The sequence below is a fragment of the Hyperoodon ampullatus genome, assembly GCF_949752795.1.
Source record: "Hyperoodon ampullatus genome assembly, chromosome: 2".
Classification (NCBI taxonomy): Eukaryota; Metazoa; Chordata; class Mammalia; order Artiodactyla; family Ziphiidae; genus Hyperoodon; species Hyperoodon ampullatus.
The window spans coordinates 164,357,666-164,376,361 of NC_136915.1; the positions used below are offsets into that span (position 1 = coordinate 164,357,666).

General features: G+C 42.1%; 1 protein-coding gene across 1 annotated transcript in view; it reads right to left on the bottom strand.

The window, feature by feature from the left end:
• The window catches only part of PAPPA2 (pappalysin 2), a gene marked incomplete at both ends in the record, with an annotated part of 293,177 nt that overhangs the window by 74,367 nt on the left and 200,114 nt on the right, over window positions 1-18,696 (bottom strand). The window contains 2 exons of the mRNA XM_079728440.1: window positions 602-779; window positions 4,300-4,471. Coding sequence (XP_079584566.1) covers window positions 602-779; window positions 4,300-4,471 — 350 coding nt within the window. The remainder of the gene's footprint in view (window positions 1-601; window positions 780-4,299; window positions 4,472-18,696) is intronic.

The window sequence follows — 18,696 nt, forward strand, 5'->3', positions numbered from 1 at the left end:
ACATCATTCATGGTTTCTCCAAGTGCAATCCATGGACACCCCACAGTAGCATCACCAACCCACCTGAGACCTACTAAATCAGAATCTGTCAGCATGAGGCTCAGGAAGTTGCATTTGTAACAAGCCTGCTCAAACATTGTTAGGCACACCTAAGTCCAGGAGGTAAAGAGCAAGATGTGGGGTCTTCATCTCTTCCTAGCAGTACAGCTCATGTAACTACACTCTCATTCCTAAAACAGAACTAAAAGCACCTAACTCATAGGATGGTTGTAAATATTAAATTTAAAAATGTGAACGATAAAGGGTATCTGGATTATTAATATTATTAGAAAACTGTTAGTTGGCTTGACTCCAGAGGACATAAAAGTCAAATAAAAATAGGAAAGTCTGAGTTTCTTTCATTAATGAGATCTTGAGTCAGGGCATTCTGGGACAAGGAATGGTATTGCCCTTTGGGACTTTGCTTGTGTTATCAGAAGAGGGTGATACAGCAGAGCCAAATGGGAAGGGCACTGGGGTGAAGGAAAGATCCCCAAGGTACCCCCGAAGAGAGAGAACCTGAAGAGAACTTGCATACAGCTCCCGGTTGGCCAGACAATACCTTGAAGCTTGGCTGGTGGGATACAGGAGATGGAGCAGCGTTTCAGAAAGTTTGTTCCCTCTGAGCAGGAGAAGTTTGCATAGTTCACCAAAGACTGGTCGGGGACACCACAGTCAAGGGGCATGCAGCTCACAGCCCGGTCCCAGTGCCCAGAGGAACATGTGAGCAGAATTTCTTTCTAGAAACAGAAAATGTTCTGCTGTCAAGGTGACATAAAAAGGCTTATCAAAACAGTTTCCAGGCTTTGAAAGAGTCCTGATGATTATTTGTGCAAACGTTCACAACAGGCAAAATTAGTTTGTCTTTCTCCCTCTTTACGCCTTATTGTCTTAGTGTACTATCTCACACTACCCAGGTATGTTGCTAATGAAAGGCAAATGTTAGTGTAAGGGAATCTTTAAATGAAGACACTCCTCCAGGCCAACTCTTGGCTATCCTCCACGTGCCCCTCCAGATCACTCTCTACCCTTCTCCACCTTGCCCTGGGATGCTGGCTCCTGTAGATTTCATGCCTCTGACTTGTGTTTGGTTTAGGACCCAGGGCAACAGTGGCAGCAGACTGGAGAGGGAGAGAGGCAAGGGAGGTCAGGGTGCTGATCCTTGCTACTCCCTCCCTAGGGCTTGCTGTAGGTTGGCTGCACCCTTTGGCAGCGATCTCCACACATCTCCTGAACTCTCTTCCCAGGGGTTCTGCTAACTGTTCTCTATAGTCAACTCTTCAGGCCTACAGGGGATATCACCCCTTCACCCTGGGATTCTGCACCATCTCCTTGTAATTTCCTATATCCTGCCCCCACCTTTAGAAGTGGTCCCTTTACTGAAGTCCCTCAAATTGCCCACCTCTGAGTGTGTCATCTGTTTCCTGCTGGGACCTTTACTGATAAGCCAACAGATAATGCTACTAAACATAATCGTCTCCTCTGAGAATGGTGCCTAGGCTTTAAGAACCGCTGAGACAATGCATATGAGGCATCTTCCAAACTTTGTAGTTAAATTTGAGAGATTCCAGCTGTTTCCCTGGGCCTGCAGTTTCTGTAGGGGAGCCCTAGAATTCATCACCATGAAATAAACGAGGAGACATTTTTTGAACACCTAGAAGGGCCAGATTCTTTACTAGGTTTGGATAAACAAGACCCTCAAGGAGCTAATAATTTACCAGCAGAGCAAATCATAGGTTGGAGCAGTGTATCAGAAAACAATTGAAGGGGGAAAAAGGGAAAGAAGGAGAAAGAGAGAGAGGAAGGGAGGAAAGAAAGTAAAAAAGGAAAATGCAGGAGATATATTTTTGTTATATCCTACTTCCTTCTGTCATGATTTGAGAGAATATAATACAAAGACTGCAACTGATAAAATGAAAGAAGTAGAAAACATGGACCAAGGAGAAAGAAAATATAAATTGCTGTTAAAAAAAAATACAGCGATATAATATAGGCATGCTTGTTTTGTGGTGGTGAGATAGCACTACAGGGGCTGGAGGAGGGATTGCCCATACTTGGGTAGGAGGGAGAGGGTTTGGGGGGAGGTGCACAGGGTAGGTAACTCAGGAACTGGCCTTTGAAAGATGAGCGAGACTTCCCAGCAGCAGAGGGGAAGCAGGGAGAAGAAAGTATTCAGAGTGAGGGGAACAGGATGAGCAGGCACTCAGAGACCTGGATGCTCATGGCTTGTTTGGGAAAAAGCACAGCCGTCATTCTAGCCAATGGATTACCAAAAGTCAAAGGGAAAGTGGGGAGATTCTGCGGCTCAGCCAGCCATCCCACCAGGAGACCACAGTGGCACCGAAGCCAAAGGTAAAATGACTGGTGAAAGCACCTGTCACCCCTGACACCCACTCTTGGCTGGCTGCTCCTCCCTGCTTTCCAGTGTTTCCCTGTTGCCTGCCAGAAGAGCCCAATCCAAAGCCAGACACATTTTTTCTGTTTAGTTTAAGTTCTTGTGTCAACAAAAAGCAAATATCCCCACTGTCTTGTGATCACGAGCTGGGATCGTACAATCTGTTTAGTGGGGCCAGCCTTGGGTGACAGGAGTGGTCAGCTGGAAAGCTGTGCTTGCTGACTCCACCATTTGGTTGGCAAAAGGTGAGCTCCCACCTTCCTTCTCCCAACTCTGTCCCTGACACACTGATCACAGACTGGAAGACTGGCTCAAACCACAATGATCACTTAAAGAATGTCTCTCAAACTCTGCATATATTGCCTGGTTTTTCTCCTGGCTTCATTAGGTATTAACCATTTTGTCTTGAATTTGTTCCTAATTTTAATGAACTGCAAACACCATCTTTTCTTCTCTCCCCTTCTTTACCTATACCACAAAAATGTATTTAGTTCCTACATTGTTTTTTTCTTTTTCCTTCTTTGCATCTCTTTTCTAGTGTGAGTTAAGCTGAGTTAAGGGCAGGTGATAAGAGTTCTGCCTTTCTCACCAAAGCATCATAGACCAACGAGGTGCTTCAAGGTATGTTAAACCTGTCTCTCTCTATGCAGAACCTAAACCACCTGAAACCAAAGATGGTGTCTTTAAATTCTGACCATGTCTAAGCAAGTGAAATCCTTCCACAGATCCACAACCTGCTAAGCAGTCAACTGGTACAAGATGAAAACAATTCCAATCTTCCAAACCACTGATACCTGACTAACCAATCGTGATTCCACTCTTCCCTCATCATACCTCATCTTTCTCATCTTCTTCTCAAGCATCATTACCTTTTGCCTAATGCATCCTGTCTCTATCTCATATTGTGCTCATGTTTTCTAATGGTTGATTTCAATTTTCAAGTTCCTCTGTAGAGTACTGAAAGCTCTCTAAAGGAAAAATGGAAAATAAAATTCTTAGTTGAGAATACATTATCACGCTCATCATAATGGCAGCTTTGCAGAGAGCTAGGTGCCCACCATTTTGCTAGAAGCTGATAAATTATGTCTAGTCAGTCATCAAAATAACCCAGTGACATAAATCCTTCTGATTTAATTATTTTATAAATGTGGAAACAAACTTAAAGTGCTTAGTTTCTTTTGTGTGTTTGTCTTTACCTAAATTACACACCTACTAAACAGTGGAGTCAAAATTTCATTCCAGGTCTGTCTCTCAAACCACACTCTTCATTAATATATTCTACTACCTTCAGATCACCTTGAAATCTTCAAGTGGTGCATGGTAGCTTGTAGAAATTTGGAAAATTCAGTTAAAGCTAGAATCATGACATAATCCCCACCTCAGTAACAGAAGGAAGAAAATCAGACGCTTTCTTCCAGTCTTCTTGTAAGGAGGGCTGGTGAGGGCGGGGAAGGGGGCTGGTGCGGGGCAGTCAGACAACGAACCACAAACAAGCTGATTGCAAACTATCTTGCCTGCAAATTGTGGGCAGGTCTAAACTGCAGCATTCTCATTTTGAAGCCAAAAGTGGGGGTCATAATTTCTGATAGGAAGAAGAAAAAGCAAGGGAGAAGGATGGAATAAGTGTTCCTATCTACTGCCCACCTGGAGAGAAACTGACACCCTAGTTAATGGAAACTGCACCTGTTCTTATATATACCTTGCATTTCTATAAAGCCATGCTTCTCCTTGCTTGTTAGATTCCTCATTTTTCCTTTCAGATGATTTAAGAACACGTGCCTTTCCCCCATCCAGCCAGGGGGAGGAACATGCCTACTGTCCCTCCCCAGGGGCTTGGTCCTGATGACCACGGGTTTCCAACTCACCTGCATGGGCCTGAGGTACTGCCCATTGCTGGCCTGAAGGTCAAACCCCCTTTGACAGGTGATAGAGCACTTCATGTGACCTGGGCCACTGGAGGTACAGTTCACCACATCCGCGTGATCCAGCAGCAACGGCACACAGCTGCCCTGCTCCCCACAGGGCCGATGGACACAGCTGGAGAGAACAGAGACAGAAGTATCTTAAACTGACTCAGAACTGGTAGGCAGCAGCAAAGGCTTTGCATCTCCCTCTGGGAAGTGCCTCTAAACCAAAGAGAACATTGTTTCTCCAAAACTTACATTCAATTCATTACTTCCTTCTATGTGACCTGGAACCATGCAACATAAAATGAATAAGAACAATATCGTCTATGAAGCGATTATGAACTGGCTTTCTATGGCTCTTCCAGGAGGACAAAATGATGGTGGAACAGGTGGGGAGCGTGTCTCAAGAGCTCTGGATGGCAACAGAAATGAACAGATCAGAAGATAAGCCTTGAAATATTTCATAACCAGTACTCTGGGCCCCAAACAATCAGAACAGACATAGGACAAAGGTCAGGAGCGAATCCTGGAGGCCCCTGGTTGTGTCAGGCATTAAACTTTCTGTTGTTCGATCACAGGTTTGTCGCAGGGGGCCCTGTAGGAAGGGCCTGGTTGCTTGAGATGGCAGAAAAAGCAACATTTATTTACTGATTGGCATGGAAGTATTTTTGACAACTGGCATACACCACTGAATATCAGCACCGGCTAATCAGACATTGAGCCCATGGCAAAAAGAAGAAACTCACACATATCAGATTCCTGCCACATGCCTGACGTTGTTCTAGATGCTTCCAGGACATTATCTCAGCAGAGGAGAACTGCTGTCCAGATCTCAAGGGCTAGTCAACTGGGAACAGGAGGGACAGTTAACTCCCCAGGGTTTGGGAAGACTCTGCTGGGACCATAAGAGCAGCAAGGATGCAACAGAGATGGACCTAGAGATTGTCATACTGAGTGATGTAAGTGATGTAAGTCAGACAGAGAAAGACAAATATCATATGATATCGCTTATATGTGGAATCTAAAAAAAGAGTACAGATGAACTTATCTACAAAACAGAAATAAAGTTACAGATGCAGAAAACAAATTAATGGTTACCAGTGGGTAAGGTGGGGGAGGGATAAATTGGGAGATTGGGATTGACATATACACACTACTATATATAAAATAGATAACTAGCAAGGACCTACTGTATAGCAAAGGGAACTCAACTCAGTGCTCTATAATGGACTATATGGGAAAAGAATCTAAAAAAGAGTGGATATATATATATGTATAACTGATTCACCTTGCAGTACACCTGAAACCCACACAACATTGTAAATCAACTATACAAAAAAAAGAGGGGGGGCATGCAACAGAGCCAAAAGAGGGTTACCCTCTTATCAAGGCAGAACAACAGAGATTAAAATTTAGAGCAACTGCCCCCAGGCTGTGTGAATTTGAATCCTGGATTCACCATTTACTACTACCTGTATGATTTGGTTATTTATTCCCCAGTATTTCAGCTCCTTCCGCCATGAGATGGGGATAATAATGGTGCATATCCCCAGGGTTGTTATTGTTCCTGGGTTAATTCTCTCTACTGCTCCACTGCAAATGGCCCAAGTCCCACCTTCAGTGGCCTGTTTTTTATGAACCAGCCACATGGTTTAGTTTTCCCATTTCTGTACTTTTGCTCAATTTGTTGTATTTTCTAAAAGGCTTTCCTTCTCCAAGAAGCCCCTCCAGATATCTTCCTCCCTCGAACCTCCCAGGGAAATTTAAAAAATAACTCTTCTATCACTTCTTTTACTCTATCTTGTAGTATAGTCATGTATGCATTTGATTGTTCTTCAGTTAATTAATTTATCCATCCTTTGATCCACAAGGCAATTAGTATCTGTCTCCTAAATGCTGTTGAATCTCCCAACTAGATTATGATATTCTTGAAGACAAACACTGACTCCTACCCACTTTTGTATTCACCATACACCTCATTGTAGGAGTTACAATAAGTGTCTGCTGAATTAAATTTGTTCATATCATAGACATCAAAGTAAGTCAATGGCTATCAAAATGGCAAATTTGTTAAATTTTATAGTGACAGGTGGGGATATGAAATACAAAAAATCATTATCAAACAATGATGGAGGATGGGAGGGAGATGCAAGAGGGAGGAGATATGGAGATATATGTATATGTATAGCTGATTCACTTTGTTATACAGCAGAAACTAACACACCACTGTGAAGCAATTATACTCCAATAAAGACGTTAAAAAAGAAAAAAATGATCCAACCATCTTGCCCTACTCATTCATTCATTCACAAACATTTACTGAGCACTTAGATTGGCAAGGCAATGGTCTCAGTACTGGGGATAAAATAAATAGGCCCTTAAAGAACTCATAGTCTAGTGGTGTAAAACAACAAGATATTTTCTTATATTTTCTTGCTCATGATGTTTTTGCCAGTGGTACTAAATATTAGTTAAAATGACTTCTGGGAGTCTCGTTATCATTAATTTGTTCTATTTGCCCTTGAATTGTGTTAGCAGCCAACGACCTTATCAGGGAGCTGGGCAACAATATAAGAAAGTGGAAAATAGGGGCTTCCCTGGTGGCGCAGTGGTTAAGAATCCGCCTTCCAATGCAGGGGACACGGGTTTGATCCCTGGTCCGGGAAGATCCCACATGCCAAAGAGCAACTAAGCCGCATGTGCCACAACTACTGAGCCTGCGCTCTAGAGCCTGGGAGCCACAACTACTGAAGCCCGCGCGCCTAGAGCCTGTGCTCTGCAACAAAAGAAGCCACTGCAACGAGAAGCCTGCGCACCACAGCGAAGAGTAGCCCCCGCTTGCAGCAAATAGAGAAAGCCCGCGCGCAGCAACGAAGACCCAGCGCAGCCAAAAATAAGTAAGTAAATAAATAAATAAAAAAGAAAGTGGGGGCTTCCCTGGTCGCGCAGTAGTTGAGAGTCCGCCTGCCGATGCAGGGGACACAGGTTCATGCCCCAGTCTGGGAAGATCCCACATGCCGCGGAGCGGCTGGGCCCGTGAGCCATGGCTGCTGAGCCTGCACGTCCGGAGCCTGTGCTCCGCAACGGGAGAGGCCACAACAGTGAGAGGCCCGTGTACCGCATGTCATTGAATTGAACATACTGCCTTGAAATAATTGAGAATTGCTTTAAAAAGCACTAGTCCAAAAAGTATGGATTTGATTCAAATATGCTAAAGTGGCTGCCCCTGATCTTGTACCCATGGGGTTTAAGTTACACGTCATGGATTTAAGTTATATGTCAGTGACATTCTCATTTCTTTTACCTATGCTTATTAGGTATAGGATGGAGGAATTGGAGTTGAGTGGCATGAAGGAAACTTTTTTACTCCTTTAAGCTCTGATTATTCTCTGCGAAGGTGTAGTATTCCCTCAGAATCACTCCAGGGAGCCTGATGAAGGGAGGAATATATGAATTGCGGGGGGATGATTGTTAATTGTCAGCATGGATTCTCCAAATCCAATGCTGCTAATTAGGTATGCAATACAGGAAATAAACCTTTGACTCCGAGTCTTTATTCAGCCTAGCTGGATAAGTAATCTGAAACCTGATGGTCCTTCATGGAATGAGATCAGAACACCTCATTAGTGATGCTAAAGAACTTCAAGTTCCATAGATACTACATGCCCTTGATGTACACAAAATGTAATATTTCTTCAGCATGTTAAGCAGAGAAGACTGGAAAACAGAGTCATTAACAGTTCTGGTTCATGTCAGCTCACTGCCAAGAAATTAATGTGAAAAAATAGCACGTGCTATTTTCCAGTGACTCCATCCAATTCATCCATGTCATCACTGAGGATAAATACGTGCTGAGATAAGACACAAAACAAATACTCTGAATGAGCCTCCTTCCATCAAGATGGTGTTCCATTAACTACTGTTGCTATGACTACCAGTATGAAAAGTCCATCCAGCCTTGGCAGCAAGGGAGGAAGAATGAGACAGGGGATGATAGAAAAGAGGGAAAGTGGCATGAAATAAAGCCAAGGCAAAAAAAAAAAAAAAAAAGCATCAAACCCAGACCTGTTTATGAAGTGAGAAATGGTTTTAGGGCAGCTGCTGCAAATTCTTTCACTAGCTTATATTTCCATTTGCTTCCTTTTTAAGGAATTTGTTTTATGAGAGTGGTGTTTGTCAGGTCGTTAGCTTCTGATGGCATCTGGTACCAATTGCAGACTTCTCTCCTTTGCACCCCATCCCCAAACCCCTTTTTGTGTTTCTCTTCCACTACAAATACTGCTTCCCTGAGTGAAGTTTCTGTGTTCTCCGTTTTCCCATGCTCCTGATACATTTTTCTTTCTGGCTACTGTTACATTAAGCCCCAATATCATAATGATAATGCTGATAGTAATCATAATTAGTCTTAAAACTTTTCAAAAGCTTTCTTCTTATGGTCTTTGGACAAATGTTAATGAAAGTGGCAGCAGTGAAGCCTTATAATGCCCCAGAGAGATGGGCAGTTAGGTATTTATCTTGGTTTGACATACAAGGAAACTAAAGCTGTTTGAAGACTGGCTGGAGGCTGCACAGCGAGTCAGAGGAAAATCCTCAGGCTGGATCTCAGAGCCCTCACTCTCGGGGCCAGCCTAGACCACCAGGCCGTCTCCCTGGCGATGAGGTGGATCTCCTGCTGCTTTCTTCTCCATTCAGGAGCTAGCATCATTGGCCAGGATGAGCCAAGAAGCTCCTCAGCAGGGTAGTCAGGGGAGAAAGGGTAGAATATTAAATGGTTGGTCTCAGTTTTGAGCAGTTTTCTTTTAAATGAGAGAAAATCAAATTGGCAATTTTTGTCCAGCTGCCATTGTCTGCATGATGCCCTGCTAAGTGTGTTTCTTACTTTGGCAACCACTTCTCACCCTTCCACCCATCGTTTTCCAGACCTCTCCCCACACCCCATCACAATGTGTTCTCAGGTAAGGATATGATGCAGCCAGTCAGATGTGATTCACAGGTATTTCCATTTTAACGGGAGACAAAGTTTGAAGGCAAAGGAATGAGTTTTTCATGATAGAATTTTAAGTCAATAGGCCCTTAGAGGTCACATTATGTAGATGGTCACCTTACCCATCATTCTAGCTTTGCTCTGTCTCTCCACTTCCCCAATAAGCCTCTACTCTCTCCCTTCTTGTCCTCACTTCTGGAAGCCATTATGTTTGAGGGTTTTAAAAAATGCTTTCAGTAGAGAAATCCCTTTTCAAAATGTATGTTATCCCTGGGCTATCTTTTTGCATATAACCTGCTCGTGGACACCCAGGCACACTCGTAGTTCCGTCCTACCAAAATGATGTGTGTGCTTCCTTTTCGTTTGGGCCTCTGCGTGATTCCTTGGGAAACCTCTGTTGGCAGAGTTCCATAAAAGAATGGCCCTCATCTGCCACAAGGCAGACTTTGTCAACCACAGTTGTACATTTGACTCACTTAGAGGCAGCATTTAAAAAATATAGATACCCAGGCTCTGTCCCCTGGAAATTTTGATTCTGTAGGCTTGTGGTGGTATCCTCACAGCTGTGATTTTATTTTAAGTTCCAAAGTTTTTGATGCTCACCAGGAGTGAAACCCAGCACCGTAAAGATCTGGGTATGTGTAACCTGAAAGATATGTCAACAAATTCCATAGGCCAAGACTATAAAATAACAAATGCTGATTCCAGAAGGAGAAACTTGTTCCACTGTTTCATCATTATGCTTTAATGTTTTCAGCACAAATTATCACGTGGGAGTCATAAGACAGATCAAAAGTATAAAACATTTCCCCCATTCTGAAGAATCTTTCAATACGGCTGAAGAGAGAAAATAATTAAATCATGTGGTACCGATTATAAATCCATGGCTGTTCCAGAGAAAGTTTTATCACTGGATATGATTTGACCTCAATAAATTAATAGGATTTGGAAAGGCAAAAGAGATATGCCAGAAAGATACCTCCAATGCTTTCCAGACAGAACACAGAACAAAGTAGCACTCTAAAAACCTAGACAAAATCACCATTTCCTCTCCCTGCCACTGAGAACTAAAGAAAATTCAGTAGGGGCGGGGCTCTTAAATCTTAAATTCTGACTAACAAATTTAAAGAACCTATACGGAAAAGAGTCAACATCGATATCTGATGATAGACTTAGAGGCAAGTCCCCCAAATCTTCCCCTACCTTTCAGTGATTGGTGAGGAACAGAGTAAGGCTAACACCAGAAAGCAGATATCGTTCTCAGCAGAGACAGCAGACAGACTCACTAACAAACCTACCATGAGCTGTGCCCCAGGGCATGCCAAATCAGGCACATTTTAAAATTTTCCATTGCTTGAGGCCACTACAGTGAAGCTGGCTTCATTTCCAGCCGAGGTCCACATTTGGGAAGCTGGGTAGTTCCTAAGGAATGGGTGAAGTCCTGGCTGTTCTGTCCACAGCTTCCTCACAGCTTTCGTGTAAGGTTCCCCTGAGGGTCTGTGCCACCCTGGAGAAATTTCAGAAGGCTATGACACTATTCCACTATTCAGAATCAATAGTGAAACCTTATTTCTCCCATGTAAGAGCTGATGGAAGTTATGCACTAAAGACCCCATTTCTTGCATGTGACAGATGGAGGGTGGGGAAGACCTTTAAAAATGATCTTAGAGGAACCACAGTTTGTTAAAACTAAAATGGACCTTAAAGATAATTCAACCCTAATTCCTCATTTTAGAGATGAGGAAATTGAGCCCAAAAGAAATTATGGGATATTCCACAACTTCCTACCACACTCAGACTACAATATAATAACAAAGAAACACTTAATTAAGTTTTAGATTAAACTCAAAATCAGGTTGACATCAGCTCATGAACTTTTCTAAAGTCAACATCCCACCCTCCCTCAGGCATCCAACTTGATATCTGGAATCTACATTAGTTTAGGAGAAACTTTCTGGCATCTGTATCATACTTTTTGAGAAATAGCATGGTGTGATGGAGAAAGTAGTAGATCAAGGCCAATGTGACCAATGTGACTTGGGTTCAGGTCTTGGCTTGTCCCTGCTTAGCTCTATGACATTGGGCCTTTTGTCTGCAAATCTGTAAAATGATGGGGTTAAACTAGGTTCTCTCAAGGGTCCCTTCCAGCTTTAACATGGTATTTAACTTTCTAGATGAGATGATGGTGCTACTAGGGTGGGAGTACAGAAAACCCATGAATGGGCAGGATGTGGTAGAGAACCCAAAAAAAGAGTTGCTCACAATCTTTCTTTCCTAGTGTAAGTTTTTGCTTAATGTCCCAACATTTAAGTTGTTTAGTTAAACAAAATATTGCAATTCATTTATCCAAGAAGTGCCACCATTGACCACATAGCAATCCCAGTGGTTTCTGTAGAAACAACTCTTTGAAGGTTACATAGTAAAAGAGGATCAGATTTCTCTCCATTCCTCCACTTTGTTTTACCAATTCTTATTGAAATAAGAGGGTATGGGCTAAGAAGAAATGTATGCTCTAGATTTGACAGCAGACGGAAATAATATGTACAGAAAGTAGAGTGGACTGGAAGAGATGGAGTCCTTGTTAATCTTCCCATCACCAACAGCAAAACCAAATAATAATAATAATATCCATCCTTAGAGAGCTTTGCTGTTTCTCCAAACAAATACAAAAACATATGGCCTCCATTCTGGCTCCCCATTCTACTTCCTCCTCACTACTGGCTCCATCTTTGCTTTATAGGACAAGAACCAGACTAAATGTCAAGTACATTTCCATCAGCCTTCTTGGGCAGAACGAAGCTGGTACTTTGAGGGGTTTTACTGAAAGGTCATACTGACCAAGAAGGGAAAATTAATTCAAATTCTTCTCCTCTGAAGAGTCTCATCTGATAGAAACAGAGGAATCTCAGTAATAATTCTGATTTTTCCATCACATGACAAAGAAATGAATTACTGCACTAAGCAGACTTCTCCTTCCTTCCTGTATCCTGGGAAAGTGGAGGTTTTCTCTGCCCCTCTGTTGAAGTCTTTGCCCCTAAGTTGGCCCCTGAAAACATCTCTGTTAGGAGATGCCCATCTCTTCCTCGAATGTGACCTATTCATAAGTTCAGGACTGGACTCTGGTGGCCCCAGGACTAGTAATTTCCTTCACTCATTTCTATTTCTGGGCATGGTTTTTACCATGCCTGATTGTAACACTAGAAGTCCCATCCAAATGCCCCCTCTTCCTCTAAAGAAAAACAGATTTACATCACACAGCCAAAAGCACTCCCTTTCAAAATCCCTGTCTCACCAAGTTTCAGAACTGACGATTTTAATGTAGATTATAAAATATGTGGAACACCAAAGAAAGAGTCAAAACAATTTCTGGCTCACCGGCAGAGAATGTGCGCCCTAGCACAGCACCAAGGAAACATAATCACTCATCAGAAACAACAACAATAAAAACAAATATTATGTCTACACAGAATATATATAATAAACTTTTTTTCCAGTTTGCGAAGTCAGTAACCATTTCCACGTGAGGCATTTCCTAATGAGGAGTGATCACTGGAGCCCCCGAATGACTGCACTGCTGACTCCCCCTACCCACCCCTCTATTCTTCCCGGGGCACCAATTAAACTATTAATTCAGGAGTGACACTTCCCCAGCCATATTCATAGGCCAAGGCTGGGGAATTGTGAAACAGGTGGAGTTAAGTGAGGGAACAACATAATCCTGAGAATAAAGTTTAATGGGCATGGGGAGGTGGGGGTGGTGGTGGGATGAACTGGGATATTGGGATTGACATGTATACACTAATATGTATAAAATAGATAATAAAAAAATATGCTTGTAAAAAAAAAACCAGTTTAATGGGCATGAGCTTCCATCTGTGGCATTCCTAGAACAGTACTTACAAGGGAGGAAGAAAGGGTAGCATGGCTTCTGTGTGGCTATATACAAGCTACGCGTTAACTGAGGTCTTGAGGAGTCGCAAGCCAGCACCTTGAATGAGCCCCAAATTCACATATAGAAGTAGAATATAAAACACATGTTGGGCCCCTCTGGGACTCTCTCTCCCCCTTGGCTTCCTTTCCCCATAAAGTTTCTGGACTCCCCAACAGAAGCTTCACATTGTTCCCATCATCTCGTAATTCAGGAATTTATCAGTCCTTGGTTGACATCAGATTTGGAATATTACTCTCTTCTGTCCTTTTGTTCTTCCTAGCATTCCCAAGCCTTGCAACATCAATGGCTCATTTGCTTATGGAGAAATGAAGGCCCAAAGAAGGGAAGGGACTGTCCTAAAATCGTGTGGTGAGACTAGATGATGCGGCCAAATGTGAGAGGCAGGGGTCTGGACATTGGGCTTGCTGCCATTCTAATCGCCAGGCTTCCGTCTCCACAGTTATGGCTACACCGAACCATGGCCTGAGAGTCCTTGCAACCAGAACTTAGGGTCAAATCCGTCAACAGTGTCTGTCTATTTGGCAGGCTGGCAAGACAACAGAACCCTGGAAATACTGGCTTGTTTTTATTTTCTGTGCTTTCTCCACCAGCTGCCATTAATACAGACCATAACCACAGGGCCAGCCCTGAGAAAAATTGGGAAGCAGGTGATATTTTAAACTCATTTCTCTTTTCAGCACCACTTTTCCCACTTCTCATACTCCCCCAAACTTCCAATTACCTACACTAGGTTGCATTTCAGCAGGGCTCTGGTATACTTTTGAATTGGCAAGGTCCATAAGAGAATACTTCTGGCATAAACAGTTGATAACGACTTAAGACATTTCTATTTCTATTAAGTGGTTATTGACTATTTTAAAGAGACTGCTGGAGATTATCAGGACTTGGACAAAATAATTCCTAATTGTGGACTTTCAGACACTGTGATAAGGCATTGGGAATTAGTGTTGTGAAGTCACTGTTTTGAAACCAGCCTTAGCGGTAGACTCCAACCCCAAGTCTTCCTAAGATGTCTGTGCCTGTAGCCTTGAAATCTGAAACCTGAAAGCTGCCACCCAACTGGTTCTAAGAATGTATCCCACCATCTCAGACAATGTAATATTTTAATAAAGGAACCATCTCAGACAACGTAATATTTTAATAAAGGCTATTTCTAGAGTAGTCTAGCCGTGCCCCAATAAACCCCTAAGTGAGACCATGTACATGACCTTTCCATTTTTCCTCTATAACCCCATGAGAGTAAACAGTTGAAAAGACTCAAACAGCTCACTGTGTCTCCCAAAGCAGATCTGTCTTTCACCAGGCCATCCATCATCGGCCAGGAGAACCAGAATCCTCGCCAGTGGATTCTCCTCCTTCCCTCTTATTTTATGGACAAATCATTCTGGGAAAAGGAAGTTGAGCAAGAAACCTAGGGAACAACTGAGCAGCTATAATTCTTTTCTTGCTTAAGAAGCAAAAACAGATTCAATGTTAATTTGCTAAACTGCTTTGGGGAAGAAGATAATCAAATGAATAGAAATGCAATACATATTTCATTTCTATAGGGCCTTTCCCAGCAGCAAGAGAGAACACTTCCCATCATCCTGGAACATTAAAAGGAAACCCTATGCTAAATATAAAAGATGAAGAGCCAAAGGATAAATAGATGCTTTAAGCTGTAGCCCCTAGCACAAGAAAGGAAGAAGCCCTTTACTTTGTGAGGCTATCAAAAGGGTGGTGATTGAAATGTTTTACATAGGACTGAGTAGGGAACAGAGAAGCCTGTCAAGGTATAGGGGCCCAATCCAGGAAGAGAAGGAAGGGAAAGTGTTGGCATTTTAAATCTGAGCTCCAAATAATTGAAGCGCGATAGGAATTGGTAAAGCAGCAGCAATGAGGGTTCCAGGGAATAATGAAGCATGAAGCAGAATGACGGATAATAGAGATGGAATGATCCTATTACCAAGACCAGGCTCACAAACTGATTACAGCAGGGATGGAATGCCAAGGCACTGAGCTGTGCTCTGGCTGCATGCCCCTGGACTCAGGCTCAGAGGCCTTATAATCTAGCCCCAGCTCTACCAGTAATCTATGGTGCAACCAAGAAGAAACATTTTTACACCTGAGGAGTCCCAACATCTTCCAAATGGAAAACACAGCCACTTGCTCCCAGAAATTCTCTGGGGGTTATAAAAGTCATAGAAGTGAATTCTATGGAAGAGGTGCTTTCCTTTCTACCACATCCCTCCACTCCCCAACCAAAATCCCATGTCTACAGTGAATTCTCCACGGACAATGGAGGGTGACCCAGAAATCCTCTATACTTGACTTACTGATGAAGGTGCTATCTTCTTGGTCAGCAGATCCACCTTTTCAAGATTAGCTTTCTAAGGCTAAAGATATCTTCTGTGTCACAGCACAGCAATGTCATTCAAAGGTGGGATCTGAAGAGGCAAGGCAGCTGAGGGGAGCCAGCCTGAGATAGCATTAACCCTGCATGTTACCGAAGTTTGTAAATCGCAAATGGAAAGATATGAATTATTTGGTGGTAGCTGACTGTTGGCTTTTCTCCCTGAATTATTTATTTTATTTATTTTTTACAGTCCCTGCTTCAGGAAACAGAATCTGAAGAACAGAGGCTCCACAGAGAAAACAAAAGTGACTAAACTAATATACATGTACACAAATTTGCAGGTCTCTGTGCATCCTGAGGCACTTCAAACCAAATCAGCTATACACTATTTGATTACTCATTTTTTAAAATAAATTTATTTATTTATTTATTTTTGGCTGTGTTGGGTCTTGGTTGCTGCGCGTGGGCTTTCTCTAGTTGTGGCGAGGGGGGGCTACTCTTTGTTGTGGTGCGTGGGCTTCTCATTGTGGTGGCTTCTCTTGTTGTGGAGCATGGGCTCTGGGCGCTCGGGCTTCAGTAGTTGTGGAGCACAGGCTCGGTAGTTGTGGCGCACGGGCTTAGTTGCTCTGAGGCATGTGGGATCTTCCCTGACCAGGGACTGAATCCGTGTCCTCTTCATTGGCAGGCGGATTCTTAACCACTGTGCCACCTGGGAAGTCCCTATTCATTTCTTTTTTTTTTTTTTTTTTCCTATTCATTTCTAATTACCTGATTCTTTTCTTTACACAAGCATGATTAACAAAACATAGCAGGTATGTTAATTATGTCAGGCATTATGTCAAGTATAAAAGAGATGGAGGCTGAACTCTCACTGATGTCCACAGTAACAGCCTAATAGTAAATGTTTCTAATGCAAAAGATAAATTCTGCTTAAGAGCTGTTGGCTTGAATATACAATCATATGAGACCACAATGTATGTGTTCATTATTTCCTCTTGACTCAGACTTTATGTGCTCATGCTCAGTTTGCTTTAACTAAAGAGGAAAATCCAGATTTATGCAGAAAAGATAAAAGGAAAGAAAGAGAAGAGAAAATCTGGGGATGACACTGCTGTTTACAAAAATATTTATATTTTACTTAAAAAATAATGCCTTTCTGAATGGCACAATCATTTAAAAAGTTAAATCATTAAAAAATTTAGTTACATAATTCAATGCATATTAATCTTCTCCAAAAGACTGCCTTGTGTAAAATAACATACACACACACACTTACACATACATAACCACATTTCACTAGACCAAAATTGCTAAATAAATTAACCCTCAATTGTCCTACATTATGAAAAGAGTCAGAATGCAGATCATTTAAATAATAACCACTTTTTTATTTTTAGATTTTAAAAATAATTTTATGATTTTCTAGGAAACCCAATTGATATTACTGATTGTTTTTCACTTTAATGAACACTGTAACAATTCTGGTTGAGCTATTGAGAAGGTGGCTCAGGCTTAGGAAAAAGGGAAAATGAACTTGGGAATAAAATGTAGAAATGGATCAGTCATAAAATGGACGTGGTGGGCCTAGATAATGTAGTATTGAGAGGACATTCTCTGGTAAAAGGCTGTTTAGATAATCCACCTACCAAGAACTGGGGAATCCCTGTAAGAAAAGACCTTACTTTGGGAATCATTGTTCTTCCCTCATGCTTTTTTCCTGCATGCAAATTCCTCACCATGTCCCTTGTGACACAAGCTGCCTAGTAAGTTGAAACTACATCAGTACAGTGTGTGGCTCTATCAGGCCATGAGACACATGTAGTGAGATCCTTGTAACTCCAAGGTCTAGGCACACAGTCAACTAGTCCAGCCTGACGTATTTTGGTGGACATTATTCCAGCCTCTTAGAATCCACAACCTTGTGTAATTCTCTCAGCTTGAGTGCAGGTGGGACCAGTGACTTACTTCTAACCAAATGAATATGGCAAAGGTGACAATGTCACTTCTGAGTACACAATCTAAGACTGAAAGGTACTCTTGCTGAGAGACTCTCTCTTTGTGGCTTTGAAGAAACAAATTGCCAAGTGTGAGCTGCCCCATGGAGATGGCTATGGGGTAAGGAACTGAGGACAGCATCTGTGCAACATCCAGCAGGAAACAGGCCCTCAGTCTGGCAGCCTTTTGGGACCAAATGCCTACAGAGGACCCAGTTAAGCCTGACCTAAAATCTTGAATTTCAGAAACTGTGAGAGTATAAATGTGTATTGGTTTAAGCTGCAGAAAACTAATACATACACAAACCAGGCTTTAAATTGTAGTCTTCCTTCTGGCTTACCTGTACTTCTAATCTCCAAGAGAATGGAATATTTCTTTTCTGATTTTCTCTCCTCGAGGAATAAGATTCTTTTTGTCTGGGTTAGGACCACATAGGAGCTGGGGCAAAATTTCTCTTTTTCTAATGACCCCAAATCCCCTGGATTCTGCCCATAAAATTGCCCCACTAGATAATTCATTTCCTGAACTTTTCCAAAATTCCAAAATATCCTTACAATTCCACCATTTATTACCTACTCCATCAAATATCACCAGATCACCTGCATTACTTGTAGCCCACATCTACATTTCTTGGTTTCATGGATTCCTCAAAATAAATATTGCATTTGCATAAACATATCTAAAACACAGGTGTTCTTTAATTATTCCAGGGCCAGTTAAAATCTTCTTACCGCAATCCAAATACAGTTTGAGGGAGGGTGGAAGGATTTCTTGGAGAGTAATAGACATGAGTATATTTCTTTTTAAAAATAATTAATTAATTAATCAATTTTGTTGCTGTTGTTGAGGTATAGTTGTTTTACAATGTTGTGTTAGTTTCTACTGTACAGCAAAGTGGAGTTCCCTGTGCTATACAGCAGGTTCTCATTAGTTATCCATTTTACACATATTAGTGTATACATGTCAATCCCAATCTCCCAATTCATCCCACCACCACCCCCCGCTTTCCCTCCTTGGTGTCCACACGTTTGTTCTCTACCTCTGTGTCACATGAGTATGTTTCTAATACAGCTTTTAGTTCATATAATG